Below are 25,694 nucleotides of genomic sequence, written 5' to 3' on the forward strand. Positions count from 1 at the left end.
ATGTAGTCACACAATCTCGAGAGCAGCAGGGTAACACATTAAAAGTAACATGCGTTACATAATCTGGTTACTTTTTAAAGCAACTAGTAACCTAGCGCAATTCTTATCTTATTGAAGTAAAAATATCTGTGTTATTATTATTCTACCAGCACTGGCACATATACCGGGTCGTTTGCAGGGCTCAGTTGCACAGCCAAGCAGAAAAGAGATTGCTCTAGAAACCTATAAATATATTTCTAAATATATAAACATATTTCTAAAACAATAGAAAATGATAACAGGCACCATGCTTATTTTCAAATTCACAGAGACCGATGATGGCGTTTAACTCTTTTTTGCACAGGTTAATGATGTTGGAGCATTTTGTCAGAGGAGAACCCCAGAAGACTTGTGCACATAAACGTGGCTCATTCGGAAACCAGGTTTCTGCCTTAAAAGGGTTATTCACCTTAAACTAGTTATGTGTATGCATATAAACACACTGAATGCAAAGGTAGGGAAGGTTACATTTATTCATTAGAAGTGTACATATATATAGTATGCACATTAATATTATTTCTAGTCATAAAACATAACTTCCTTCATACTAATATCTACATTTCTTTGTATTACTGGCAGCATGGAAGGAAAAAAAAAACAAAAACTGAAACTTTTATTGTTGCTGTTTTGAGGTTCTTCAGTCAGATAGAAAATATAACCTCTGCTAATTATGAAAATAGAATAGGTAAAATAAGAAAATCATAAAATCTTGTGGGGTTTGAAGTATTAAAAAATTTTAAAAGCATTGAACTTTGAATGGTCACAAACACATAAAGAACTAATCATGATTATTAGCATGAGGATTTTAATAAGCCACTTACAATGTTTATAGGGTCAGTCGTGAACACAGAATGCAAAGTGCACAAATATAATAAAGCTATTGCTTCTAAAAGTAAGTTAATAACTGTTCTAGGAAAATGACATCAGATCACTTTACTGTGTACATAAGATTTAAAAGTCACAGTCATACAGAGAACTTTATTTAATAATTTAAAAACACATAAAATTTGATAAATACAGTTTAAAAAATACCTTTTTTCTTCTAAGCCTCTTTTTTGTTTGATGTCTTTTAAATAACAGTGGGAAATACAGAATATTTGTCAAAAATGGCTATTGCTGTCCATCTGTATATGAATAATGCATTTTGGATGAGACAGGTTTGGGCTCCATATGAAAAAAAAATCAGCATTTGTAAATTCCTGTAGTGTGGTTTTGAAAGCCTTGTCTTTTTCACATGTGCAACTAATCCCATTTAAAAGAAAAAGCATCAATGTTGCTTACAAAAAAGGGATAAGGAGAACGGTTTTCTTAATTAATGAGCATCATGTTTTGAAGAAAGCATTTAGATAGCAAATAATTTCTGAAACTGTATTCTTTCAGAGTAAGCTACTGAAAGTTTTGTTTTTAATGACTCATTATAAGGGCTATAATATATTACAGGAAAACATCTGATTATCCAAAAAGTCTGCATTTTACAAATGAATTGCATTCACCCTCATTCGGGTTGCAAGATGCTGATTTCTATTCACAATTAGTATTTCGTGATGCCAATGTCTATCTAAAGCTTTTTATTATTATATGAGGATTACATATATTTTTACCTTTTCTTGTAAAGCTTTGTCATGTAAATGCTGAAAGTGGTATATTTAAAATTACCACATAAATATAAACTTGCTTATACAAAATACACAAAATTACCTGCTTAACCAAATGCACAATACAAACATGAATGGGACTTTAACAGAAATAACCCATACTATACAACAAAAATGCAGTACATAATCTTAAAGCTAAAAACAGTACCAGTGATTGAAAAAGCACAGTTTTTTACTTAATCTTTGGGTTTCACAATAGTGAAGTGTTTAGTACTATTGGCCTACAGTCTGTGTGAATTTTGTACATACTCCTCCTGCTCTAGGAGGGCATTTCCCTTTTCCCACCTACACTGCAAAGATGTGTTTGTGAGGTAGACTTGCAAGCATAAGTTATAGAGTGAGTGGGCATCTGTGTGTGTGTGTATGCCCTGCAATGGACTGGAGACACTTCCATGATGCCTGATGTTGCTGCTGATATGGAGTGCAGCTCTCCATGGCACTCTAATGGAATAAACATATTATGAGAATGGATAAAGGATTTCAAAGATTACTGAATTCATATTGTATTGAATACACCCTAAAACAGTTGTATTTGTTAAATTAATTCATTCTGGGTAAATTTAGCTGTTTGTGATTTTAAAAAGGATATATATACATACATGACCTGGTGGCGCAGTTGTAGCGCTGGTGCCTTGCAGTAAGGAGACCTGGGTTTGCTTTCCCGGGCCCTCCCTGCGTGGAGTTTGCATGTTCTCCCCGTGTCTGCGTGGGTTTCCTCCCACAGTCCAAAGACATGCAGGTTAGGTGCATTGGTGATTCTAAAATGTCCCTGGTGTGGGTGTGTGTGTGTGTGTATGTCCTGCGGTGGGCTGGCGCCCTGCCCGGGAATTGTTCCAGCCTTGCACCCTGTGCTGGCTAGGATTGGCTCCAGCAGACCCCCGTGACTCTGTGTTAGGATATAGCGGATTGGACAATGACTGACTGACTGACTGGTCTGTATTGCCGTCTGCAGTGTGAGAGCGACAACTTCTTTATAAAATACTCCTATAAAGTAATATATTTCTGATGAGCAGACACTGGTATGACTGATCATGTATTAAATACTACCTGGCATTCATCCCAGTGCCCAGTGAGTAAATCCACGTGAAACCAAACAGTACACATTTAATTATATTATCTAAAATCCTAAACAGCTGTAGTGATATTTTGGAAAAACTTAAAATCCATTCTTCCATGTGATGTAAAATGTACAAATCAGTAAACGAGAGTTGTAAATGGGCAACATGTACCTTAGTAGGCTCAAAGAAGAGCAAAAATTTGCAATGTCAGTGGCCCTCCTGACTAAGGTTTCCTGATGTGTACAGCAGTGTGACCATGAATCGGACTGTATGAGTGTAATGGTGCATTTTATTCATTTTAATCTCTCTATTTTTTTGTTCATTGTAGTAACAAATTGTACCAAAGATTTAAAGAAGAATACTATTATTAAAATATAGACTTCATTCTCATGTCAAATTACTTACGATACTGGCATCTGTCTCCAGTAAAGTCTGCAGGGCATTGGCACACAGGTTGGTTTCCAGATGTTACAACACATGTTCCACTATTTTGGCAAAAATGTTCACAGATTCTTCTTTCACAGTGTGGTCCCGTAAATCCAAGTGGGCATCGGCAAGTAGGTTTTCCTTTAAACAAAAAAAAAAGAAAAAGAAAATAGCAATATATTGTTAAAATACAAGTAGAAATTTGCTCATGTTTAACTTTATAATCCTGGAATATAAATTAGTTGTATGACAGACCTCCTTCTGCAAGTGCAATACTTTTTAATACTCCTATTTGTATAATGAAGTGCAATATACCCATCCTGGACTGACAAGGAAAAACAAACATGGTAGTCACTAAATTTGGAAGACATTTAATTAAAAGAGAATTTTACAGAAAATTAAAATAATAGAAATAAAAATGTATATATGTATCAATGAAAAAAGTTACTCACAAGCAGCCAGAAATACAGTATGTACAAAATGTACTTGTAAACTTAAATGTCTCAAATAAAATGACCCAAAATAAATGGTGAACAGTGTCACCATTCCTCTACCTCATTAGGTCATATGTTTTGGAAATGTCCTACACTAAGATCGTATTGGAAAAACTTGATTGTTTATCAGATACAGTAATCCCTCCTCCATCGCGGGGGTTGCGTTCCAGAGCCACCCGCTAAATAAGAAAATCCGCGAAGTAGAAACCATATGTTTATATGGTTATTTTTATATTGTCATGCTTGGGTCACAGATTTGCGCAGAAACACAGGAGGTTGTAGAGAGACAGGAACGTTATTCAAACACTGCAAACAAACATTTGTCTCTTTTTCAAAAGTTTAAACTGTGCTCCATGACAAGACAGAGATGACAGTTCTGTCTCACAATTAAAAGAATGCAAACATATCTTCCTCTTCAAAGGAGTGCGTGTCAGGAGCACAGATTGTCAGAAACAGAGAGCAAAGCAAACAAATCAATACGGCTGTTTGGCTTAAGTATGCGAAGCACCGCGGCACAAAGCTGTTGAAGGCGGCAGCTCACACCCCCTCCGTCAGGAGCAGGGAGAGAGAGAGAGAGAGACAGATAAAAACAAAGAGTGAAAAATCAATACGTGCCCTTTGAGCTTTTAAGTATGTGAAGCACTGTGCAGCATGTCGCTTCACTAAGCAGCTGCACACAGAAGGTAGCAACGTGAAGATAATCTTTCAGCATTTTTAGACGAGCATCTGTATCGTCTAGGTGTGCGAACAGCCCCCCTGCTCACACCCCCTACGTCAGGATCAGAGAAAGTCAGCGCAAGAGACACAGAGAAAAGTAAGTTGGGTAGCTTCTCAGCCATCTGCCAATAGCGTCCCTTGTATGAAATCAACTGGGCAAACCAACTGAGGAAGCATGTACCAGAAATTAAAAGACCCATTGTCCTCAGAAATCCGCGAACCAGCAAAAAATCCGTGATATATATTTAAATATGCTTACATATAAAATCCGTGATAGAGTGAAGCCGCGAAAGGCGAAGCGCGATATAGCGAGGGATCACTGTACTTATAAATTTAAAATTACCCCCTGATGGGAGGACATTTTTGTCACAAAATATCTGTTGTAGAGATGAGACACCAAATGCATCTTGGCACTAAATAGAATATCCTAATGTGAAAGGCTCATCAGCAGGTTTCTTTTTGTTAAATAGTAAATCATGTTTTCAGCACCACAGTTGAAAATTAAGAGAAAGTGCATTCAAGACAGAAACAATGAAGCACATCTTTATACAAAGGCCTCTGGCAATCTGGAGCAATTACCAAGTCATGCAGTTGCAAAACTTTTAAAAAGTATTTGCACGTTTAAAAAGTATCCTGAAAAGATATTAGGAAAACTTAGCTATCAGCTCAACAAGCAAGCTTGATGGGTTAAATGGTCTCCCCTTTATTGTCAACTTTCTTATGTTCAGCACACAACATGCAATAATTTGGCACAAAATACATAGATATTTCTGAACCTCACTGATTCACAGACTCTCTCCTACATTTAGCTCTTTCTCACGCTTCCTTGTTGATTTCCAAACTGCACTTAAATGCAACTCTTGTTAACTAGTTTTACTCATGGAAACGTCATTATTATTATAATGATGATTATTATTTTACATTTGGCTGACACATCAAAGGTGATTTAGATGTATAGATTTTTTTAGCAGCTGGAGCACAGACAGGGTAACAGTCAGTCATTGGCAGGATTTAAACCAGCAACCTTCAAACTCAGTGCTTTAGCAACTACAACACACTGTCAAAATCTCTGCCTAAGTTTCTTCAAGGCCTCCCTCTATGCATCATTCAAACACCAATGAATCAAATATATCAGCTGCATAACAATACGGCACATTAAGTTGTACTATATATTTTTATGTGCTGTTTGACCAACCATGACTCAGTAACAGGATGAGCTGATGAGTCTACAACAACAACAACATTTATTTATATAGCACATTTTCATACAAATAATGTAGCTCAAAGTGCTTTACACAGTCTAGCACTAACTGTAACAATTTCTACCTCTTCCTGTCCAAAATGGGTAAAAAAATGAGGGCTCCTGGCCCAATATCTATTGGCTTTCACATGTATTTTCTGAAGTAGCTTGAAAGGCTCAATGGCTTCCTCTAATTTATAAAATATCTTATTATCTTCCAATGCATAACCACCTCTCTAAATTTAGGGGCTTTAGTTGTTCTTGAATACATAGTAATACAATATGTAATTAGTGAAGGGTTGTGTCAGCGGGCTTCTGCATAGGAAAAAAAGATGAAAGGTTATATTATGGAGGTGGAGAGGTGTTGATATCATAGAAGGTCCTCTGACCTAATATGTCATCCTTCTTTTTTCCCGTAGTTAGGTTGTCCTAGCTAGGGATACCAAAGCCAATTATTGCACTCAAAAACAGTAATATTATGGAATAAACAGCTAACTCAAATGTTGCTAACACATTCTGTCTTTATTCTCTCAAGCTATCCTGGAATCTGCACCCTTAGGTTTTTCAAAAGCATGGAAACCTGTCCTCCTGGAAGTGTGTGCCGAAAACTAGTGTGATTGTAAAAATCAGCAAGTCTTCTATGGAAAGATCTGTAGAGCCATCCCCACTCAGCAAAGAACTAGAACTAAAACAATACAATGGCTAAGTGATAGACCCTGTTTCTTGATGTATGCATTTACTAGGAGACCAACAATTATAACAGCCATCTAGCTCTGCGAATATGTCTACTTACATTCTATTACATTCTACCTGGAAGGGAGTCACTCTTTGAATTGCCCTTCCCAAGATTTCTTCTTTTTTCTGCAAGATTTTTTGAGAGTTTTTTTCTTGTCTTGTTAGAGAGTCAAGGATAGGGGGCTGTCAATTAAACAGGGCCTGTTAAAGCCCATTCAGGCATTCATTGTGTGATTCTGGGCTACAGTATATAAAAAAATTGTTGTAGTTGTTGTTATTTCCAAACTGAAAAGGAAAGAAAATGAGAGACATACATCCAAAACATTATGTCTCTTACCATCTTTCCTTTTCAGTGTGGAAAAACCCTTTAACTTTTTCCCTTAACAGAATATGTACTGTATGTATACTATTAACAAATCATAAAGATCTTTGAAAGCCTTTGTTCAGTTTTTCACAGAAACTAAATGAGCATCTTAGATCAAATCAATCTAATTTAACCCACAAGAACTAGAAGAAAAATTTATAAATCTAGTAGGAACATATCAAGCAGTAAATCTGCAAAAAGCTAAAGGTGTTAACCTGGTCATCTAATCAATACCTATAAAAGTTTAAAGGTTATGTCAGTTCCACGATGTCACATCATTGAGGAAATATAGTGGAAGGACAAAGTAAAATTACAAGAAAACATTTGTGAACCCATAAACCCTTTGGAATTACTTTAATTTCTACATTAATTACTCGTAAAAATTATTCTGATTTTTAACAAAGTTGCAATAACAATCACAATCTGCTTAAACTAATAACAAACTAACAACTGGAAGCAAGTGAGTATTTGGAAACAGGTGAATACTGAATACATCATTTAAGCATTCACAGTCCAGGCTGGAAAAACTTCAGTGAGCCTATAAACTGATGACTTCTTCAAAAGCTCAGTGAAATCGGATGATCCAGTCAATGAGTTGAGATTGGAAGTTTGGGTTGGAGGTGCCCTGCACTATAAAAATGCATAAAACACCTGGTGATGGTAACTGATAGGCCTGCTCAAGAAAGATCTGTTGATATGAAAAATTCCTTGATCAAGAGAAATGACGTAGCAGCTTAAAAACTGCTAAGACGCATAAGGCTGGAAAAGACTACCAAAACACTGGTAAAGAGCGGGCTGTTCATTAAAGGTAAAACATTTAATGCATCGAAGGCAACACTAAATACATCTACATCAAGTTTTTGTTTTTCTATATCATCTTATTTTTTATTTGTAACCCTTGCAGGAATATGACACTGAACATAGCTAAGAACGATTTAGTACAGCAAAAATACAACAATTGACACATGAATGAAATGCTGTCATAGTGTGTATTTTAAACCAAAGATAATACATCACAAATAATGCCTTACATCAAGGTGTATTTTTTACAAAAGAAATTACTATTCTAATATTAATAATCTCTACTTCTTCTTTCGGCTGCTCCCATTAGGGGTTGCTACAGCGGATTGTCTTCTTCCAAATCTTTCTGTCCTCTGCATCGTGCTCTGTCACACCCATCACCTTCATGTCCTCTCTCACCACATCCATAAATCTTCTCTTAGGCCTTCCTCTTTTTCTCTTGCCTGGCAGCTCTATCCTTAGCCCCCTTCTCCCAATATACCCAGCATCTCTCCTCTGCACATGTCCAAACCTACGCAATCTCGTCTTTCTGACTTTGTCTCCCAACCTTTCAACTTGAGCTGACCCTCTAATGTACTCATTTCTAATCCTGTCCATCCTCGTCACACCCAGTGCAAATCTTAGCATCTTTAACTCTGCCACCTCCAGCTCTGTCTCCTGCTTTCTGATCAGAGCCACCATCTCCAACACATATAACATAGCTGGTCTCATTACCGTCCTGTAGAACTTCCCTTTCACTCTTGCTGATATTCGTCTGTCACAAATCACTCTTGACATTCTTCTCCACCCATTCCATCCTACCTGCACTCTCTTTTTCACCTCTCTTCCACAATCCCCATTACTCTGTACTGTTGATCCCAAGTATTTAAACTCATCCATCTTTGCCAACTCTACTCCCTTCAACCTCACCATTCCACTGACCTCCCTCTCATTCACACACACATGTATTCTGTCTTGTTCCTTCTGACCTTCATTCCTCTCCTCTCTAGAGCATATCTCCACCTCTCCAGGGTCTCCTCAACCTGCTCCCTAATAAAATAATAAAATATTTTAATTCTATTTCAGGTTCTGCCAGCTGCTTATGTCCTTTCACATTGTTGGGATATAAAATATTTTGAAACCATTCACACCGGGTAAACACATTCTCTGGCAAGGATACAAGAAGGCAGCAGCACAAAAACATTTGTACTGGTATCATTTAAAGTTGGCAACTGATCTGACAGCTAGTCTTTGAACTGAGGTGAGCAACTGTAGCTCCCACAGGAAAATAACAACTCCAAGAAACAGTGATGGCTTTCCATAAAACTATGACTGTATAGCCAGCTCCATCATTAAATCTGCAGGTAACTCAATTATGAAACAGATTACGGGGACCTACCTTTCAACACTGAGAGAGGAGATGCTGTGGAGAATTTCAGTAGAATTAAATTCTTGGATTTGTTTAATGTACTGCACAGTAATATACAGTATTCACTGTATGCTGTTTGTATCATACTTATCATGGTACCGGAGAACGCAGACATGTTGCATGGAAAGACATTTTACTGTACTCTGTACATATGACAATACTAAATCTACTACTACTAGTACATGGGAGAAATGAAAGAATCTCATTCTACTGCGTAAACATGACAACAAACCTGAACTTTCAAAAAAGGAGGTTGTTAAAGAGAGCTTTGTTCCATGCTGTAAAAAAATGACACACTGACACATAAATTGAGATATGCATTTCTGGTTTATGCAGTGCTGCACAATGACACATGTGAGTATTTAAACAAGCCAAATTAACATTATGATATGCCAGCCAGATTGGTGCAGGGAGACACATCTTCCTACTGGAAGGTCTTCTGACCATCTGGTGCCCACAGATGATGTGAAAGAGAGGATACAACAGCTCTTTAATTCACAGCCCCTAGTCCTAAGCAGAAGACTGCCAGCAGTTCCAGAGACCTGAAGTCAAAGTGAGGAGAGATGATTTGTGAAGTGAAGGGGAAAAGAAGGCACTCAGATTTAAAGAAAGAGAAGGCATGAAGGAGTGAGAGAAGTGATGACAGCAGATCAAAGGTGTCTTCATGGCTTTAAAACTGTAGAATGATGGTAGGCTACAAAAGAAAGCTGACTTGTTAAATACATCAGTTGTGTCATTTGTTTGAGAACTTACAGTATCACAAGAATTCTACATTAATTATACCATATCTCAAATGCTGTGTAAGGCACATCATTACAGTTTATCACAATGAATGATTGTGTATAATCAAGAACGGACAAATATGATGTTACAATACACTGAAAATTTTGAAAATTGTATGAAGAATTCATTAAATACAAATGTAATTTTTTAAGTATTATTTTGGTGTATGGCCGAACTCTTTTTCTTTATTTCATATATGACATGAAAGGTGTCAAGTGATTGAGAAGGTGTGAATAATTAAGCAGGGCATGATTATTATATGATTTGCTCATACCATATCAAACACAAGTATCTTTGGTACCATGTTTAATAGTCTTGAAAACTGCTGGATAAACTATTAATTTAAACTAAATTGATATCTTGAAATGACATGCCTGTCTTTGCTCAGGGGATCTGGGTTTTCACTCCCAGCCCTGTTTTCACCAGGTTTATCTCTTAAGTAGTCCAGTTTCACGTTCACAACTGAAAAACATTCCTGTTATGTTAACTGACAACTCGTAATTGGCCAGATAGGAGTGTGTGAGTGTCTACGCCTCAGTGTGCCCTGAGAGGGGAATGGAGTCTAGTACACGTTTAGCTCCTGCCTCGCACCCTAAGCTCCAGCTTTCAGGTGTCCTGCAATGGAAACAATGAGTTCAGAAAATTATCACATGGAAGTACAGAAATTCTGTAAAGTACAATAGGGCAGTGATGTTACTTCATATTTTGCACAAACCTGGATCAGATATTTAACTCTGTAACTGTATCAGTGTTGGGGATATTTTGGCTGCCTTGCACGCCACATGTTAGGCTGAACTGCAACTTTAAGTCGTCCTGTTATGTGTCAGTTTTGGCATGTATGTCATTTGCTGGATTTTTCATCTTGATGGATATTTCCTGGATTGATCTAGATGCTGCAGTGACAGGGTCTGGCTCCTAGCATTAACCTCTAAATCTATTACTAGACAATTTAGGTTAAGAAAATGGTTAAAAGGATGTCTGAGTACTTTCAGTAACAATACTGCCACAAAGAGACTTTTTAGTGCCCACACTTTACAGGTACATTATAATAGGAAAGATTATAAAGATATCTGAAAGGCTTCACCAAACAACAGTCAGAACCATACTGTGTAAAGCTTTCAAGGTGTACAGATCATGCAAAAATCTCTAACAGGAAGTCATCTTTAATGGACAAATGAGTCAGGAGTGAAACTGAATGACGTCATGAGCTGTGTTATTTTGAAGAAAAGGTAATGGTATTGGGTGATATATTATAGTGATGAGAAAAATAATTCACATGAAATTGATTTAGCACTGAAACTCAATGTCTTGCTTTGCAAAAAAAAAACTGCGTTTTCTTTCCAGCAAACAAGAAAACAACAAGAAAAAAGCTTTTAATTCCTGTCAGGAAGCAGTGTCATGCATTATTTCCAATTTCTCTTACTTTTCATTTTGTATTTAAATAAAGATTTCTAGTGAAAAAACGTCACTGAAAGTATGCATATCCTAGACTAGGATAAGAAGGTTGCTAGGTTAACAGGTGGCTGCTTTCCATGTAGTGAGATTTTGCTTTGGAGAAAACACCGTAATGTGCATTATGGTGTGTTTTGGTGTGGAAAATAGGCAGCATATCATATTTAAAAAACTGCACTCTTTTGTAAAGATGTGATTGAAAGGTATAAACAGAATTCATTTTACTGGCAGTATGTGTAATAATGTGCTATGCAGCTGCACAAAACAACACAGATAAACAATAAAGTATGAACAAAGCTTTAGGAAGTAATATTTCTTGTTTTTCCTTTTAAAATAATCCTTTAAAATGCCTTTTTTTTGTAATTGCAAAATCACTTGAAAAACATATTTTGTCAGTTTTGTGAAACTGTATGCAAATCGAAATGTATCTGTTTCACTCACTATTTGTCACGATTTAAGAAACTATCAATTTTGATCTTTAACAGTAGTACTAGGGTGTTGTACCGTATTAGCCATTATGAATGTAGAGAAAAGCCAAGCAAAATGACACCTTTTATTGGCTAACTAAAAAGATTACAATATGCAAGCTTTCGAGGCAAGATCTTGCCTGAAGAAGGGGACTGAGTTGCCTCGAAATCTTGCATATTGTAATCTTTTTAGTTAGCCAATAAAAGGTGTCATTTTACTTGGCTCTGCTCTTTAACAGAGAAAGTTATGAGAATACCAGAATGTACCATCATGATGTTAATCTGAAAAATGTAAATGAATATAATTCATGACAGTTGAATAAAGAAAATTTTCAGATTTGCTTTTCGGACCTAAATCTCACTAAGAGGTTGAAGTAGGACCTGAAACAAACTATTCTTGTTCAAAAACCTAGAAATGCTGAAGCAGATTTGTAAAAAGAATTGCATCAGAGTTCCACCATGATGCTCTAAGAGATTGATCACAATCATAGGAAATGTCAGGCTGTAGATGTCAATGCTAAATGTGGGATGGCTAGCTATTCAGCACAATGAACAACTCCATTTTAGTGGAGGATGTGGCATACTTCATAACTTTGGTTAAGAAATACAAGAAATGCAATAAGTATCAACAATTTTATCTAATTTTTAATTTAACCTAGTTTTATTTTAGGTTGTATCTGACAGCATTCACAGTGAACATTGTACGCAAATGTAGGAAATCAGAGAAAAGGCAAATACTTTTTCACATCATTATCGAGAAGCTACACACACCATAAAAGGAGAGAACAATTGTCCTGGATTTGAACAACAGGAAAAAAGAAGTAGTAGAGCTGAGCATTGTGGATGAGTTTTTTAAAGTAGGTGTGGCAGGGTTACCTAATAATAAACAGAGGTAATGCACAGCTTCTATTGGCTACATTAAAGAATTCTGGAGTGTACGGCACTGGACTTAGTTACAGCTTGTTGGATGTTGAAGATGATTTTAAAAGAGTCAGCCGACCAGTCCACTCATGTATGCTAGCGGTTTACTTGGTATGCTTGCCATGTATCAAGAATCTGGCTGCATTATTTAAAACCAGCTGGAATGTGTTGATATTGCATTATTTGTTAGAAAAGTATAGAAGCTAGAACTCCAGTAATCAAATCAGGATCATAATGAGAACATGGCAAGAAATTTCTGCATCTGAGTTAAGAAAGGACTCTAGAGGCATTAAAGAGACTACAAGAGGAACCTTAATGTTTAGAAAAAATTAGTAAGTTGCTGCTCAGTCCTGGATGACTCTAAAAAAACAGAATATTTAGCAGAATCAAAGCCAGATGCACAAAGAACAAATAAGGTAACTTGTGACTATCTTATAAATAATGTTGGGTCTGTATAAATTTTCAATAGGCAATCTTCATGCACTTTCAGAATAAAGTTAATCTATATGGTGACCTTAATGCTGGCAGGACACCTAAAATTTTATCAATTACAATATTTCATTGTGCTGTGATCAGAAGGATATAAATGGATCTACATACACTTCAATAAAGTAATAAAAATGTGTTTGAATTTTTCTTTTTATCTTTTCTGTTTGGAAACATTCAAATCATCAGAAACATTCACATTCAAGTCAGGGCTCTGGCCCAAGGAAATGTGCTCAATGCACCAATCCTACTCTTTTATGAAAACTCACTCAGACAGAAAGTCAGGCAGATAATAGACATTATTTGCCCAGCAGCAGGACCAATAATAGATAACTGTATCTCATTTTCTCAGCTGGTAGGCAAATGTATATGGCTAACATTAACAAAAAAAACAAAGCAATTTAGCTTAAGAAGTATGGCTTTGAGAGGGTAAAAAATTAGACATATTTACAAAAAAGTAAATGATTTAAGGGTTGCAGATATAACTGCTCTTTAAAGGCAAATTACATTTTTGGAACAATGTGTATTGTTCAACATCATTTTTAATGTAACATTGTTGAATTCAGTTAATTCGATTCAAAGCCATATGGAGCCTATCTCAGCAACACAACGTGCAAGGCCAAAACAACTGTGAAGAGGGTACATGTTAACAGCAAACTCGTTTCATAAAATGTACTATACATTCTGAACAAAATGCATTTAATTCTACAGTTAAATCAATTAATATTTTATAGGTTACTAATTTACAAATAAGTGCTGCAGCTTTCTAGCTTCAAAGCCATGAGGTCAAATCTCAGCCTTGTTCCAGTAATAGTGTGTTTTCAACAGGTACTCTGCTTTCATTTAATAATCCAAAGATGTGGTTACTGTGTTAACTGGTGACTTTAAATTGCTCTGGTACGAGTTGGTGTGAATGTCAATCGAATTGTGCCTGTGACTGTCGAACCTTTCAAGGTTAGTTCCCAAAGTTTTGGCCATCTGCATTGGGATAAGAGCATTGTCAAAACAAATCAATGAATGTTAGAGGGATACTTTTTCCTGTTTAATATTATACACCTTCTTATGTACTGTACAGTATAACATACTGTTGTGATGTGAGATTTTACATATAACTTGATAAATGTTTTGCATGTCTTTATTTCTAATTTAGGCAAAGGAATGTAATTTAGTGTTTATCCCCTTAGGAATGGGTCTGTTTGAATTTTACGACAGGATTTGGGGGATGTGTTTTAAACCAGTTTGGCAAGTGTTTCTTTGCTAAAGTCATTTCTACCCCCGCAAATGGGCTAAGGTGTACTTTAACATATGGTTTGGGGGCAGGTGTTAAGATGTTCTATTTCCCCCATTGGTCTGAGGTATGGCTGTTTGGAATTGGCTTGTCTCAGAGGCCGTTAAGTACCATGATGTCCTATTGGCTGTAGGGGTTGGACAGAACATCTATAAATGTATGTGTTTAACCTCACAATCTCTCTCTTACCAACCAACATATGACGAAGAAGCATCTCTCTTGCTAACCTGTGATGATGAAGAGAACACAATGAACAGCACAGCTCAGTAGCCATTTTGAACAGACATGTGGCTGAAAGCTGAGCACCAATGATGCCTTAACTAGAGACATTTAAGTAACTAGAAGACTGTGTGCCACCTGAACTACATATCATCATTTAATCAGGTTGTATGGTTGCCAATATTCAAATGTACTTTGCATTTTGTTATTATTTATGAATATTATCAATAATACTAATACATTGTTTAAACTGTAACTTAACTTCTGCTTGCCTTTTTACTACATCTAATTGCCTGAGGTTATAGATATAGAAGGGAAGGTGGGGATAAGTTATATACAATAATACCTTATAAACAGTGGTAAGTCTGTGAGATTAGGCATTCTAAGGCTACATATTAATAATACAATAGGGGAAAGTAGAGCAATATATATTAGTCTACCAAGACAAAACACATACAATATACTTAAAGTATGGAAATTGCAGAATAAAATTAATAAAAAAAACATAATGGATAGGGAGTCTTTACAGATAAGTTAAATTAAAACATGATTGCTGATTAACATCATTAGGTGGCTTGGTGATTCTAAATTGGTCCTAGTGTGTGGGTGTGTTTGTGTGTGTCCTGCGGTGGGTTGGCACCCTGCCTGGGATTGGTTCCCTGCCTTGTGCCCTGTGTTGGCTGGGATTGGCTCCAGCAGACCCCCGTGACCCTGTGTTCGGATTCAGCGGGTTGGAAAATGGATGGATGGAGTTCAATGTAGTATTCTGAACTAAAAATGATATAATGTAGAGTATTGCTTGCTGTCAGGGAATTATGGTGGTGCCTAGGATTGTTTTCATTCAAGTAGTCATTGTTAATCATCAGGTATGCTAGTTTCCTCTTACATAATAAAAATAATATATATGTATATATATTATAGATGCCACACGGGCTGGACGGACATCCCGGCCAGGAAAGGAAGAAATGGACGGACAGCCCCTATAGAAGCAGAGAGATCGCTAGGGAACTGTTATTCCCCCAGCATGCTAGATGGCAGCAATCCCGGATATCCTCATCCAGTGGGAAGCCAGCAGGGCATGACGGGAAATGTAGTCTGGCAGGGCAGCCCTGCTGGGGTCACGAGGTGCTGCAAGAGGGCGTTCCAGGGAAACAAGCTCCCTACTCAAATAATGGACTTCCGTGTGACCCAGAAGTACTTTCGTCAGGCAATCGTCCTGGCACCGGAAGTACTCCCGGGTCAGTAATAAAAGGGACCGCACTCCCTTACTCAGGGAGTTGGAGCTTGGTGGTAGAGAGGCAACACTTGACTGGAGGAGGGCAGTGCGGTGGTGAGAGAAAATATTTTGGAGACAGAAAGACCAGTGTTTTGTGATTATTTGTAATATTTTTGAATGTATTTTAAATAAAACCTTTGTTTATTTTCGATAAAGGACTGTGTTTTTGTGATTGTGTTGGGGTTTGGGGCTCACTGACGCCCTGGGTTTATCACAATAGAGATATATATAAATATATATATACACACACACACACACACAGAGTGGGGAGCTACATCAATAGCCACCAACTTGCAGCATTGCACATTGCTGAGATGGCAGCTATTCTGCACCAATACACTCACCATAAATTAGCTATTAGGTGGTGAAGGGATGAGAAATTTGGTTAGTCAACTAAAGACTGGGGATGTCTGGGGGGCCATAATGGACAAAGCTGTGATGGGTAATTTAACCAGGATCCTCCTTTTTTTGAAAGATGCCCATGGATCTTTAATGACTATAGAGAAATTCTCATCCAAAGGATGGAGCTAACTTTTCAGCACAGTGTCCCTGTCACTGCACTGTGGCACTGATATACCACAGAGTAAGTGCCGCCTGCTGGCTTCACCAACACCTCTTCCAGCAGCAACTCAGCCTTTCCTGGTAGGTCACCCATCCTAGTGCTGGCTGATCCTAAACAGGTGGATTACCTGTTCTGAGGTACAGGTAGTATGGCTGCTATCAAAGACATGTTAGGCGAGTTGCAGACTATAAACTGGTCCTGTCTGAGTGAGTTTGAGTGAGTAAAATAATAATAATAATAATAATAAATTTAATTTATATAGCATCTTTCCCATAGTATGTCGTGTCAAGAAAAGGAAGCCCAACACAAATGAGTTATTTTTCTTGTACATAAGTTTCCCTGGTTTTGTGCTAGTTCCCTGCAGCTCTATAACTAAAAAGAGAACTTTTAGAAAATGAATGGATAAATGGGAAGGGAATTAAAAGTAGGGTTTTTGATCTGTAGGGCATAACTGCTACCCACTTTATGTCCCAATAGATGTACTAGCTTCCAAATATTTTGAAAGCTTACAAGTCATAACATTACTTCAAAATTGTGACTAATATTGAAGAAGTGGTGCATTTCTACACAAACATTTAACTGCAACTTTGTTTTACAATAACAATCTGCTTTACTGTATATTCATTTTCATTTTTTTTTGTAAATTATATTATGTTGAAAAATAACAGTAGGCACTAATGACATATTGACATCAAATAAGAGTAAAGTTTAATACAATGAATTATTATTATGACATGATATACTAGCAGTAAGCAGTGTACTCCTTCAGCAGCCACACCAAGGTCCCAACTTGTTAGCATCTAAGGACACTAATAAAATAAGTTTTTCTTCCCTTGTGGTCAAAATTGGTATTTTACATGCTTCACCAAACATACGCATGTAACTCATCTAATTTTTTAAAATTTTCATTGCTTTTATCACCTATTGTAACATTAGGTTCCACCTTTTAAATGCCTATGCATCAAAGAAGTTCAAAATGTTTTCTTCAGTATAAAAAGTAAATAAGTCTTTAGATTTTAATTAAAACATGTTTGCTTGTCTTCTGTTTGGTTTCACACTGAAAATTTACATACTGTAAGATATTTACTTTAGGCAAACATACAATGCATACATAACTGTCAACATGGGTTTGCTTAGCAAATTAACATTTGTTTATAAGTAATTAGGTCTGTCTGATTAAAATGGCAAATACATAATAATTACAATTTTCAGAAGTTATACAATGTTTACAATTTGGGCAGCTCTTCTGGTTTCCCCAATCACATAAAGCTAGAGCTTTTTGATGCCTTGCCAATTGCTAAGTTTATGACAATGTAATTCTTTTGAGATACTATACTACATTTGAGTTTTTGTTTAATACTAATATTACAGAAAAAAATTGAACATATGATGATTTCACTGCACAAATTTAAGTCAAAAACTTACTCTGTAAGTGCTATGTTTCAGCCATGTTTTGCTCAGTGGCTCTCCATTTTGTTTTTCTTTTTCTAATTTAATTAATTTTATAATGAATTTAAAAAAAGTCCTTCAAGTCAAAAGGCTTCATGATTTGCCTCTCCCTTCAATTTTTGTGTATTTAAGATGTTTTTGGACTCTTAAAGCTTGAGTCCCATTTTAGGCTTGCGTGAGCCAAAAATATAGTTATTTCTTATATTTTCTCATTTTTGAGTTGGGGCCTGGCTGACTGGGTTGAGGCCTATTTCTCAGACAAAGTGGTGAGATCCTGGTCTGGGTTTTTGGTGACTTTGATGTCTCTCATCCTTTTTGACTCTTTGTGTGATACAATTCACAACAGTAGACTTGTATGGAGAGTTCCTTACCAGGCTGTGTAGTGGCTGAGAAAATTAGCTTCTAATCCACAAGGATGCTGGTAAAATCACTTCACTTAAACCTTTGTGCACCTCACTTAACCTGCCTTTGCCTTAATAGTAAAAGGATATACAGTATGTAAAGTATTATACTATGCATTTGTTCTTCTGAAGTACCTGTTTGTTAACACTGGTGATGGGTAGCAGTAATTTAAGAAGATTATTAAATCCATACACCCTTCTATTTACTAAGCCTAATTATTGCAATTTTTGGCCCTAGGGAGCTGAAGCTAATCCAGTGACAGCCATTTCTGAATAATGGTGTATTGTTAATTTTTTCCCATTGAGTCTTTCTAAGTTACTGGACCTAGATACGAAGAAAACGCATTCTTCCATTTTGAACAGCCTATCTCAGCACCATTTGATACAAATCAGAAAAAAAAAACCTGAATGAGAAACAGCACAACAGTCTTAACCTCTTTTCTTTTTTAATTTTTACATATTAAGATTATGGTAGCGAAGCAGTGGTGAGCTTGCTGTCTAATGAATCTGAGGACTGGAATATCTAGTCAAATTGCATTATTTCTATGTGAAGTATGAGAAGTCACTTAACATAGCACGCTGATACAGTGCATTGCCACACCCACCACATGACAAACCAATTCAGGATCCCAGATTAGGACCCGAGTGCAGCCATGCAACGGGTGACACCTCAGCACCACACTAGTTCAGATGGAATGAAACAAGTGTGAGGTTTTTTTATGGTGGCTGGAGTGCCAATTCTGCCACCAACCAGGTTTTTCCCTGCAGGTTGGAGGGCCTAATTCAGGGCTGGATGCAGATTAATGTTATACCCAATGAAGTAGAGTCACTTTTGGCATTTACGGGATTCGAACCAGCAACCTTCCGATTGTCAGTGCAGATCCCTAGCCTCAGAACCACCACTCCACCCCTTAACATAAAAACATTCACATTACAAAATACAAAAAATATATTTTATCTATGTAATATTTGACTGGGCTCAACTTATACTTAAATGTTCTGTACCAAAAAAGATTGCTGTTCACTGTAAAACACAGGAATAAATAAGTTTTTAATATTAACAAAGAAATTCATTAACAAGACTGCAACATGGACGTTCAGAGGGTAGCATCCACATCTAAATGCTGTATGGCCTCTGATCTGGTTCTTTAATGGGGTTCACTGAGGTTCTCACTTTCTCCTCACATTCAGTTGGCTTTCCTCCAGGTGTGGTATAGGGGGTCCATGGCTTAACAAAAAGTGGCTAATTTTAAATAAATAACTGCGCCCCAATGAAGGTGCAGGCTCCAATTGGGCATGGGTGCACATGAGTGGGTTTTGCTTAACGGTTAATTGAGGAGTTGACTGACAGTGCCGCATATGTGTGGAGGTAGCAGTCAGGTGCCTCAATGATGTAGCAGACAGAATGGCTCCTTGCACTTACACCCAATTAGGCAGCAAAGGGTAAAGGTGCATGTACGGGATAGGAGGGGGAGAGACAAAAGAAAAGAGATCAGGAGGCTAAAACATGGGAGAGAGAAGCTGGGAGAAAGACGGGAGAGTGCCGGTGCAAGAATAAGCAAGCAAGCGAAAGAATGGAAGGCAGCCAGGAAGGAGAACCCTTGGGAGAGTGTGAGGGCAACACTTGGGGCTGCTGTAATGAATATCTTATGCGGTGTGACTTGCCATGTAAGTCCAGGAAGGTGGTGGGAGTCGGAAAGAGGAGGCACGGATTAGGGACCTTGAGAAGAGCCTTGGACAGCAAGTACCCGAGCCTGGGCTTGGATGGGGGACTCTGCTGGTGAGCCATGGATAAAGGCAAGCACTGGGGACTTGATTTTAAAGGACAGACTCTTGCATGTGAGATTTTAACCTTGTTTTAATGGAATATTTATTTGAATTGTTTTTATCCTCTACCAGTACTCCATTATGTCACTGTCCTGCTCCACTGACAGACTGAGGAGATCGTTCCTCCCCCACACTAAGCGACTCTTCAATTCCACCCAGGGGGGTTAACGTTAACATTATACAAAGTTACTATCTGTTATACCTGCATTTTTATCACTCTTAAATTTAATATTGTTTTTATCAGTATGCAGCTGCTGGAGTATGTGAATTTCTCCTTGGGATTAATAAAGTATCTATCTATCTATCTATCTATCTATCTATCTATCTATCTATCTATCTATCTATCTATCTATCTATCTATCTATCTATCTATCTATTATTAATGGTTTATTTATTTATTGATGAACATTGTGGTGCACTGCACTTTAATTTGGATCTGTGGTTTACAACCACAGCTATGGATTTAGATTTATTGGTAAATCTAAACTGGTCTGGTATGTGGGTGTTTGTGAGTGTGTCCTGTGCTGGACTCACATTTTATCCTGGGTTAGTTCCTGCTTTGCACTCCATGCTTCAGGTATATATTTTGAATTCCCAAGAACCATTATTAGATAAATTGGCTTGAGAAGATGGATGAACGAACAATCCTTAATAACACATAAATGGTAAATGTTACAGAAAAATGTATTAGTAATATGCTGTACTTCACAGTTGCTATTGTATCAAAATAAAGTTAATTTTTCAACTCAAGTGTAACAGCAATAATGTCTTAGCATATGCAGCACAAGCTGTCAGATGACTGCTCAGTAATTCAGACACAAGACTATTAGTAAAAGTTAAAAAAAAATCCTGTTAATAAAACATCTCAATCGTGACTAAATAAAGTGTTTTTCCAATAGTATACTGAGCTATTGCATAGTACAGGGGAGAGCAGGGCCACATCATCTTTTTAACAAAGACTCCATGAAAAACAAAGCACATGGAAGACGACCTTCAACATATAATTTTAATTACTTAGTAGTATTCACCATCTATTTCACAGACTCTCTCGACATCCTCAGATCTGAGGTCAGCATACAGTACATTAACGATCTCAAGGTCAATGTTTTGTCTAGAATATTTCCATTATTATTGTAATATTGATTCTGAGTCCAAAGGCAGATAAGGAACACCTGTTAAAATGTTTAAATAAGTTTTTAACCCAAAAAAATGACCTTTTTTCAGGTTGAGAAAAATGTAATAAATTACAGTTAAAAACATAGGAGGTACACTCTCAGTCTGGAGTCATGAAACTAATTTTTATATGCAGAACCACTGTTTTCCACACCCTAAAACTACTGCCAGCTTCTAGTACACATCTTGATCACAAAATCTATTTATTTAATTGCTATTACTAAGATGCTTTTATTCAAAGTGACCTTAAATACATGGAAAAAAAAACAAACAGAGCACCCATACAAAACTAATTAAGGTTTGGAATTAATTATTCTGAAACTGAAGTTGATTGAGTAGCTCAATGTTAAAGAACAGCCACAAAAAAATCACTTTTTTACTTCACAAAATAAGTAACTGGGGAGATGTGCTGAATTTGCCTCCAGATACCCCAAACCTCAACCCAATCAAACATTTGTGGGATGTGCTAGAAAGAGAAGTCCAATCCATGGAGACCCCAACTCGCAACTTACTGAACTTAAAGGATTTGACACCCATCAGAGGTCTTATGGAGTTCATGCCTTGGAGGGTGAAAGCTCTTTTATATAAACTGCTCATAAAAATTAAAGGAACACTTATTAAATTAGAATATAGCATCAAGTCAATGAAACTTCTGGGATATTGATCTGGTCATTTAAGTAGCAGAGAGGGTTCTTAATCAGTTTCAGTTGAATGGTTTAACAGGTGGAGGCCACTGACATTTTTCCCTCCTCATCTTTTCTGACTGTTTTTTCACTAGTTTTGCATTTGGCTACGGTCAGTGTCACTACTGGTAGCATGAGGCAATAAATGGACCCTACAGAGGTTGCACAGGTAGTCCAACTTCTCCAGGATGGTACATCAATACGTGTCATTGCCAGGTTTGCTGTGTCTCCCAGCACAGTCCCAAGGGCATGGAGAAGATTCCAGGAGACAGGCAGTTACTCTAGGAGAGCTGGATGAGGCCGTAGAAGGTCCTTAACCCATCAGCAGGACTGGTATCTGCTCTTTTGGGAACGGAGGAACAGGATGAGCACTGCAAGAGCCCTACAAAATGACCTCCAGCAGGCCACTGGTGTGACCAAACTATCAGAAACAGACTTCATGAGGGTGGCCTGAGGGCCCGATGTCCTCTACTGGGCCCTGGGCTCACTGCCCGGCACCATGGAGCTCAATTGGCATTTACCATAGAATACCAGAATTGGCAGGTCCACCACTGGCACCCTGTGCTTTTCACAGATGAGAGCAGGTTCACCCTGAGCACATGTGAGAGACGTGAAAGGGTCTGGAGAAGCCGTAGAGAATGTTATGCTGTCTTTAACATCTTTCAGCATGACCGGCTTGGTGGTGGGTCAGAGATGGTCTGGGAAGGCATATCCATGGAGGAACTTACAGACCTCTATAGGCTAGACAACAGCACCTTGACTGCCATTAGGTATCAGGACAAAATCCTTGGACCCATTGTCAGACTCTATGCTGGTGCAGTGGGTCCTGGGTTCCTCCTGGTGCATGACAAAGCCCGGCCTTATGTGGCAAGAGTATGCAGGCAGTTCCTGGAGGATGAAGGAATTGATGCCATTGACTGGCCCCCACGCTCGCCTGACCTAAATCCAATAGAACATTATGTTTCGGTCCATCCAACCCGCCAGGTTGCACCTCAGACTGTCCAAGAGCTCAGTGATGCCCTAGTTCAGATCTGGGAGGAGATCCCCCAGGACACCATCGGTCATCTCATTAGGAGCATGCCCTGATGTTATTAGACAAGCATACAAGCACGTGGGGTCCATAAAAACTACTTAGTACGATTTGGAGTTGCTGCAATGAAATTTCAGCAAAATGGATTAGCCTGCCGCATCATTTTTTCACTTTGATTTTCAGTGTGTCTTTGAATTCAGCCCTCTGTAGGTTGATCATTTTCATCTCCATCAAACGATGTGGCATCCTTTCGTTCCTAACACATTACCCAGTCCATATCAGTCTAGATATCCAGCATGATTTTTTTCCCATTGAGATCTGATGTGTTTTCAAAGTGTTCCTTTAATTTTTTTGACCATATATATGTCCAAGGTCCTAAGAGTAGAACTTCTTTGGATGAAAAAGCAGCCAATCCAGGTGGTTTGAGCATGTAATTAGAATGCAAGGTACAGCTCAATAACAGACGACTGAGCAGCATACCGAGGACATGATGGAGGAGGTTGTATCTGCTGATTATATTGGAAGCGGCTGTATATTCCCCAAAAAGGGAATTTACATACAGCAACATTACTGTAAATCTAATCTTGCTACAGCTCCACTAAACTGATAATGTATATTCATAGTGATGCTGTGTCATACAACCATTTTCATGTTTTAATGAATTAGACTGGTGAGCCATAGTAGACCCTTGTAGGCCTTACAATCTGCTTTAAAATACACATTTAATTGCTCAATAAACATGAAGTAATTATAACAGTTAAATGGTTGCATTTCTTAAAATTAAGAATTCTTATATTTATAAACTGCCTAATTCACTGTTTCAACAGAAATTAAAGAGAAATATTTGTTTAGTAATATGTAGTAAAAGAAATAAAATGACACTTCTAAACTTCATTATTATGTTAACCTATGAAAGTGGTCATATATTTTTCTTAGCTTTACAAATTTTATGGAAGCAATATGGAAAATTTACAAAATACATACTAATGAGAAATATGAATCCCAAAATATATTTTCCTTGAAATCTGTTCCAGAATTTGCATAGCACCTGATAGTGATGCTTAAAAGTCATCAATGAAAAAACTAAAGAAATGAGTAGCATTCTACCCTCTTTACCTTTAGCCTCTTTTCTGCTCTGTCTCTTTTTCCTCCCATACCTGAGCCTTTGCCCCAACTCACGTCCCACATCTAAGCTCAATAAGATGGTTTACAATGAGTTATTTTAAAACGCTCTCTTGGCATCATTTTCAGTGAATTCCTAATATTACTGTTAATGACCAAGTTAAGAGCTGTAAAATCTCAGGGCCCAAACCACAATGGCACCTGGATGTCACTGGGAACACTGCATCATAAGCTTTCTAAAATACAGTATTAATATTATTATGAAAGTCTTTAGGGTTACGTAACATTTATTTAAACACACATCAAAACAGCATCAATTTCATTACAGTTTGATTTTCTTGATGTATTTGCTATATATATATGCGATGATATTAAAATTATACAGCCTGGTATCACTGTAGCTTTCAAAATGAAAAGTGGTTTATCATATGAAATGACATGAGAGATTAGATTAAATCACCTTAAAATGAGGAGCTTTACATAGTTCTGCAAAATACAAGGTCAAACTGAACAAAGACACAAACACTGTGATACAAATCCCTCACACCTCAGAACAAATACAATTTAAAGTTGTCCTGGGAATAAATAATAACTCTTGCAGGTCACATCTTTTATTTACTTCTTCATAGTCTATTCTCTTAACATAATTTAAATATATCAGCTCTTATGTTAAGATGTACCTGAGATGCTCATCAATAGATACCTTTCTGAAGCTGAGAGTTCACACTACTTGCAATAAGAATCAGCTATTCTAAATCCTTATATAATTGCTGGTCAGGAAACCTTTTGCAGAAAAAAGGACTTCATTATCAGAATTAAGAAAGGAATAGGTGACCATGTAGTTGATTTGGTAAAAATGTGTTTTTTTCTTACATTTATATTATCACTCGGGAAATTAAAAAAAAAAAAAAAAAAATTATATATATATATATATATATATATATATATATATATATATATATATATATATATATATATATATATATATATATATATATAAAATACCATACTACAACTTTGCACCCATCCGAATAGGCAATAAAATGTAGTAACACTCAGTTAATATTACTATAATGCATAATAACTGTTCTTTTCACCTTTGTTAGTTTTACAAGATTACTCTTCAATAAGCATGGTTCAAAACAATTGAGCATGCAATAAGTATTACCATGTTTCATATCAAATTCATAATTCACACATTCCCCAACTATTCTGGAGAGACATAAAATTAAAAAAAAAACAATGCTTTTAAAATGTTAACATAGTCTAATGATGCTTAATTAGAGACAATAATAAACTCTTGCAAAATTTTATAATATAATGTACAAGAATATTTGAACCCTTCCACCAATTCCAAAATTGATGTACCAGTTTTACTAGAGCATCACACCACAATTGCTGTTGTCACTTATGTATGATGAGGAAGTGTGCTGGGGGTTCCAATCAGGAGATCCCACTGGGACAGTTTATGCTGAAGCACATGTAGTAACTTCTCTTCCTCTTCCAGCCTGAGAATGGAGGAGGAGGGCTTGGAGGAACAGAGACTTCAATTCCGGACTCTGCAAGAAGTCCTGCCACTTCCACTGCCATCCTTATATAAACGCCATGGTGGCCGGAA

General features: G+C 37.1%; 1 protein-coding gene across 1 annotated transcript in view; it reads right to left on the bottom strand.

Annotated features, from left to right (window-relative positions):
• Window positions 1-25,694, bottom strand: part of lrp1bb (low density lipoprotein receptor-related protein 1Bb) — a 2,167,948-nt gene that overhangs the window by 37,682 nt on the left and 2,104,572 nt on the right. Inside the window, exon 84 of the mRNA XM_051931086.1 lies at window positions 3,158-3,319. Within this exon, the coding sequence (XP_051787046.1) occupies window positions 3,158-3,319 (162 nt within the window). The remainder of the gene's footprint in view (window positions 1-3,157; window positions 3,320-25,694) is intronic.

Source organism: Erpetoichthys calabaricus, chromosome 8 (assembly GCF_900747795.2).
Source record: "Erpetoichthys calabaricus chromosome 8, fErpCal1.3, whole genome shotgun sequence".
NCBI lineage: Eukaryota > Metazoa > Chordata > Cladistia > Polypteriformes > Polypteridae > Erpetoichthys > Erpetoichthys calabaricus.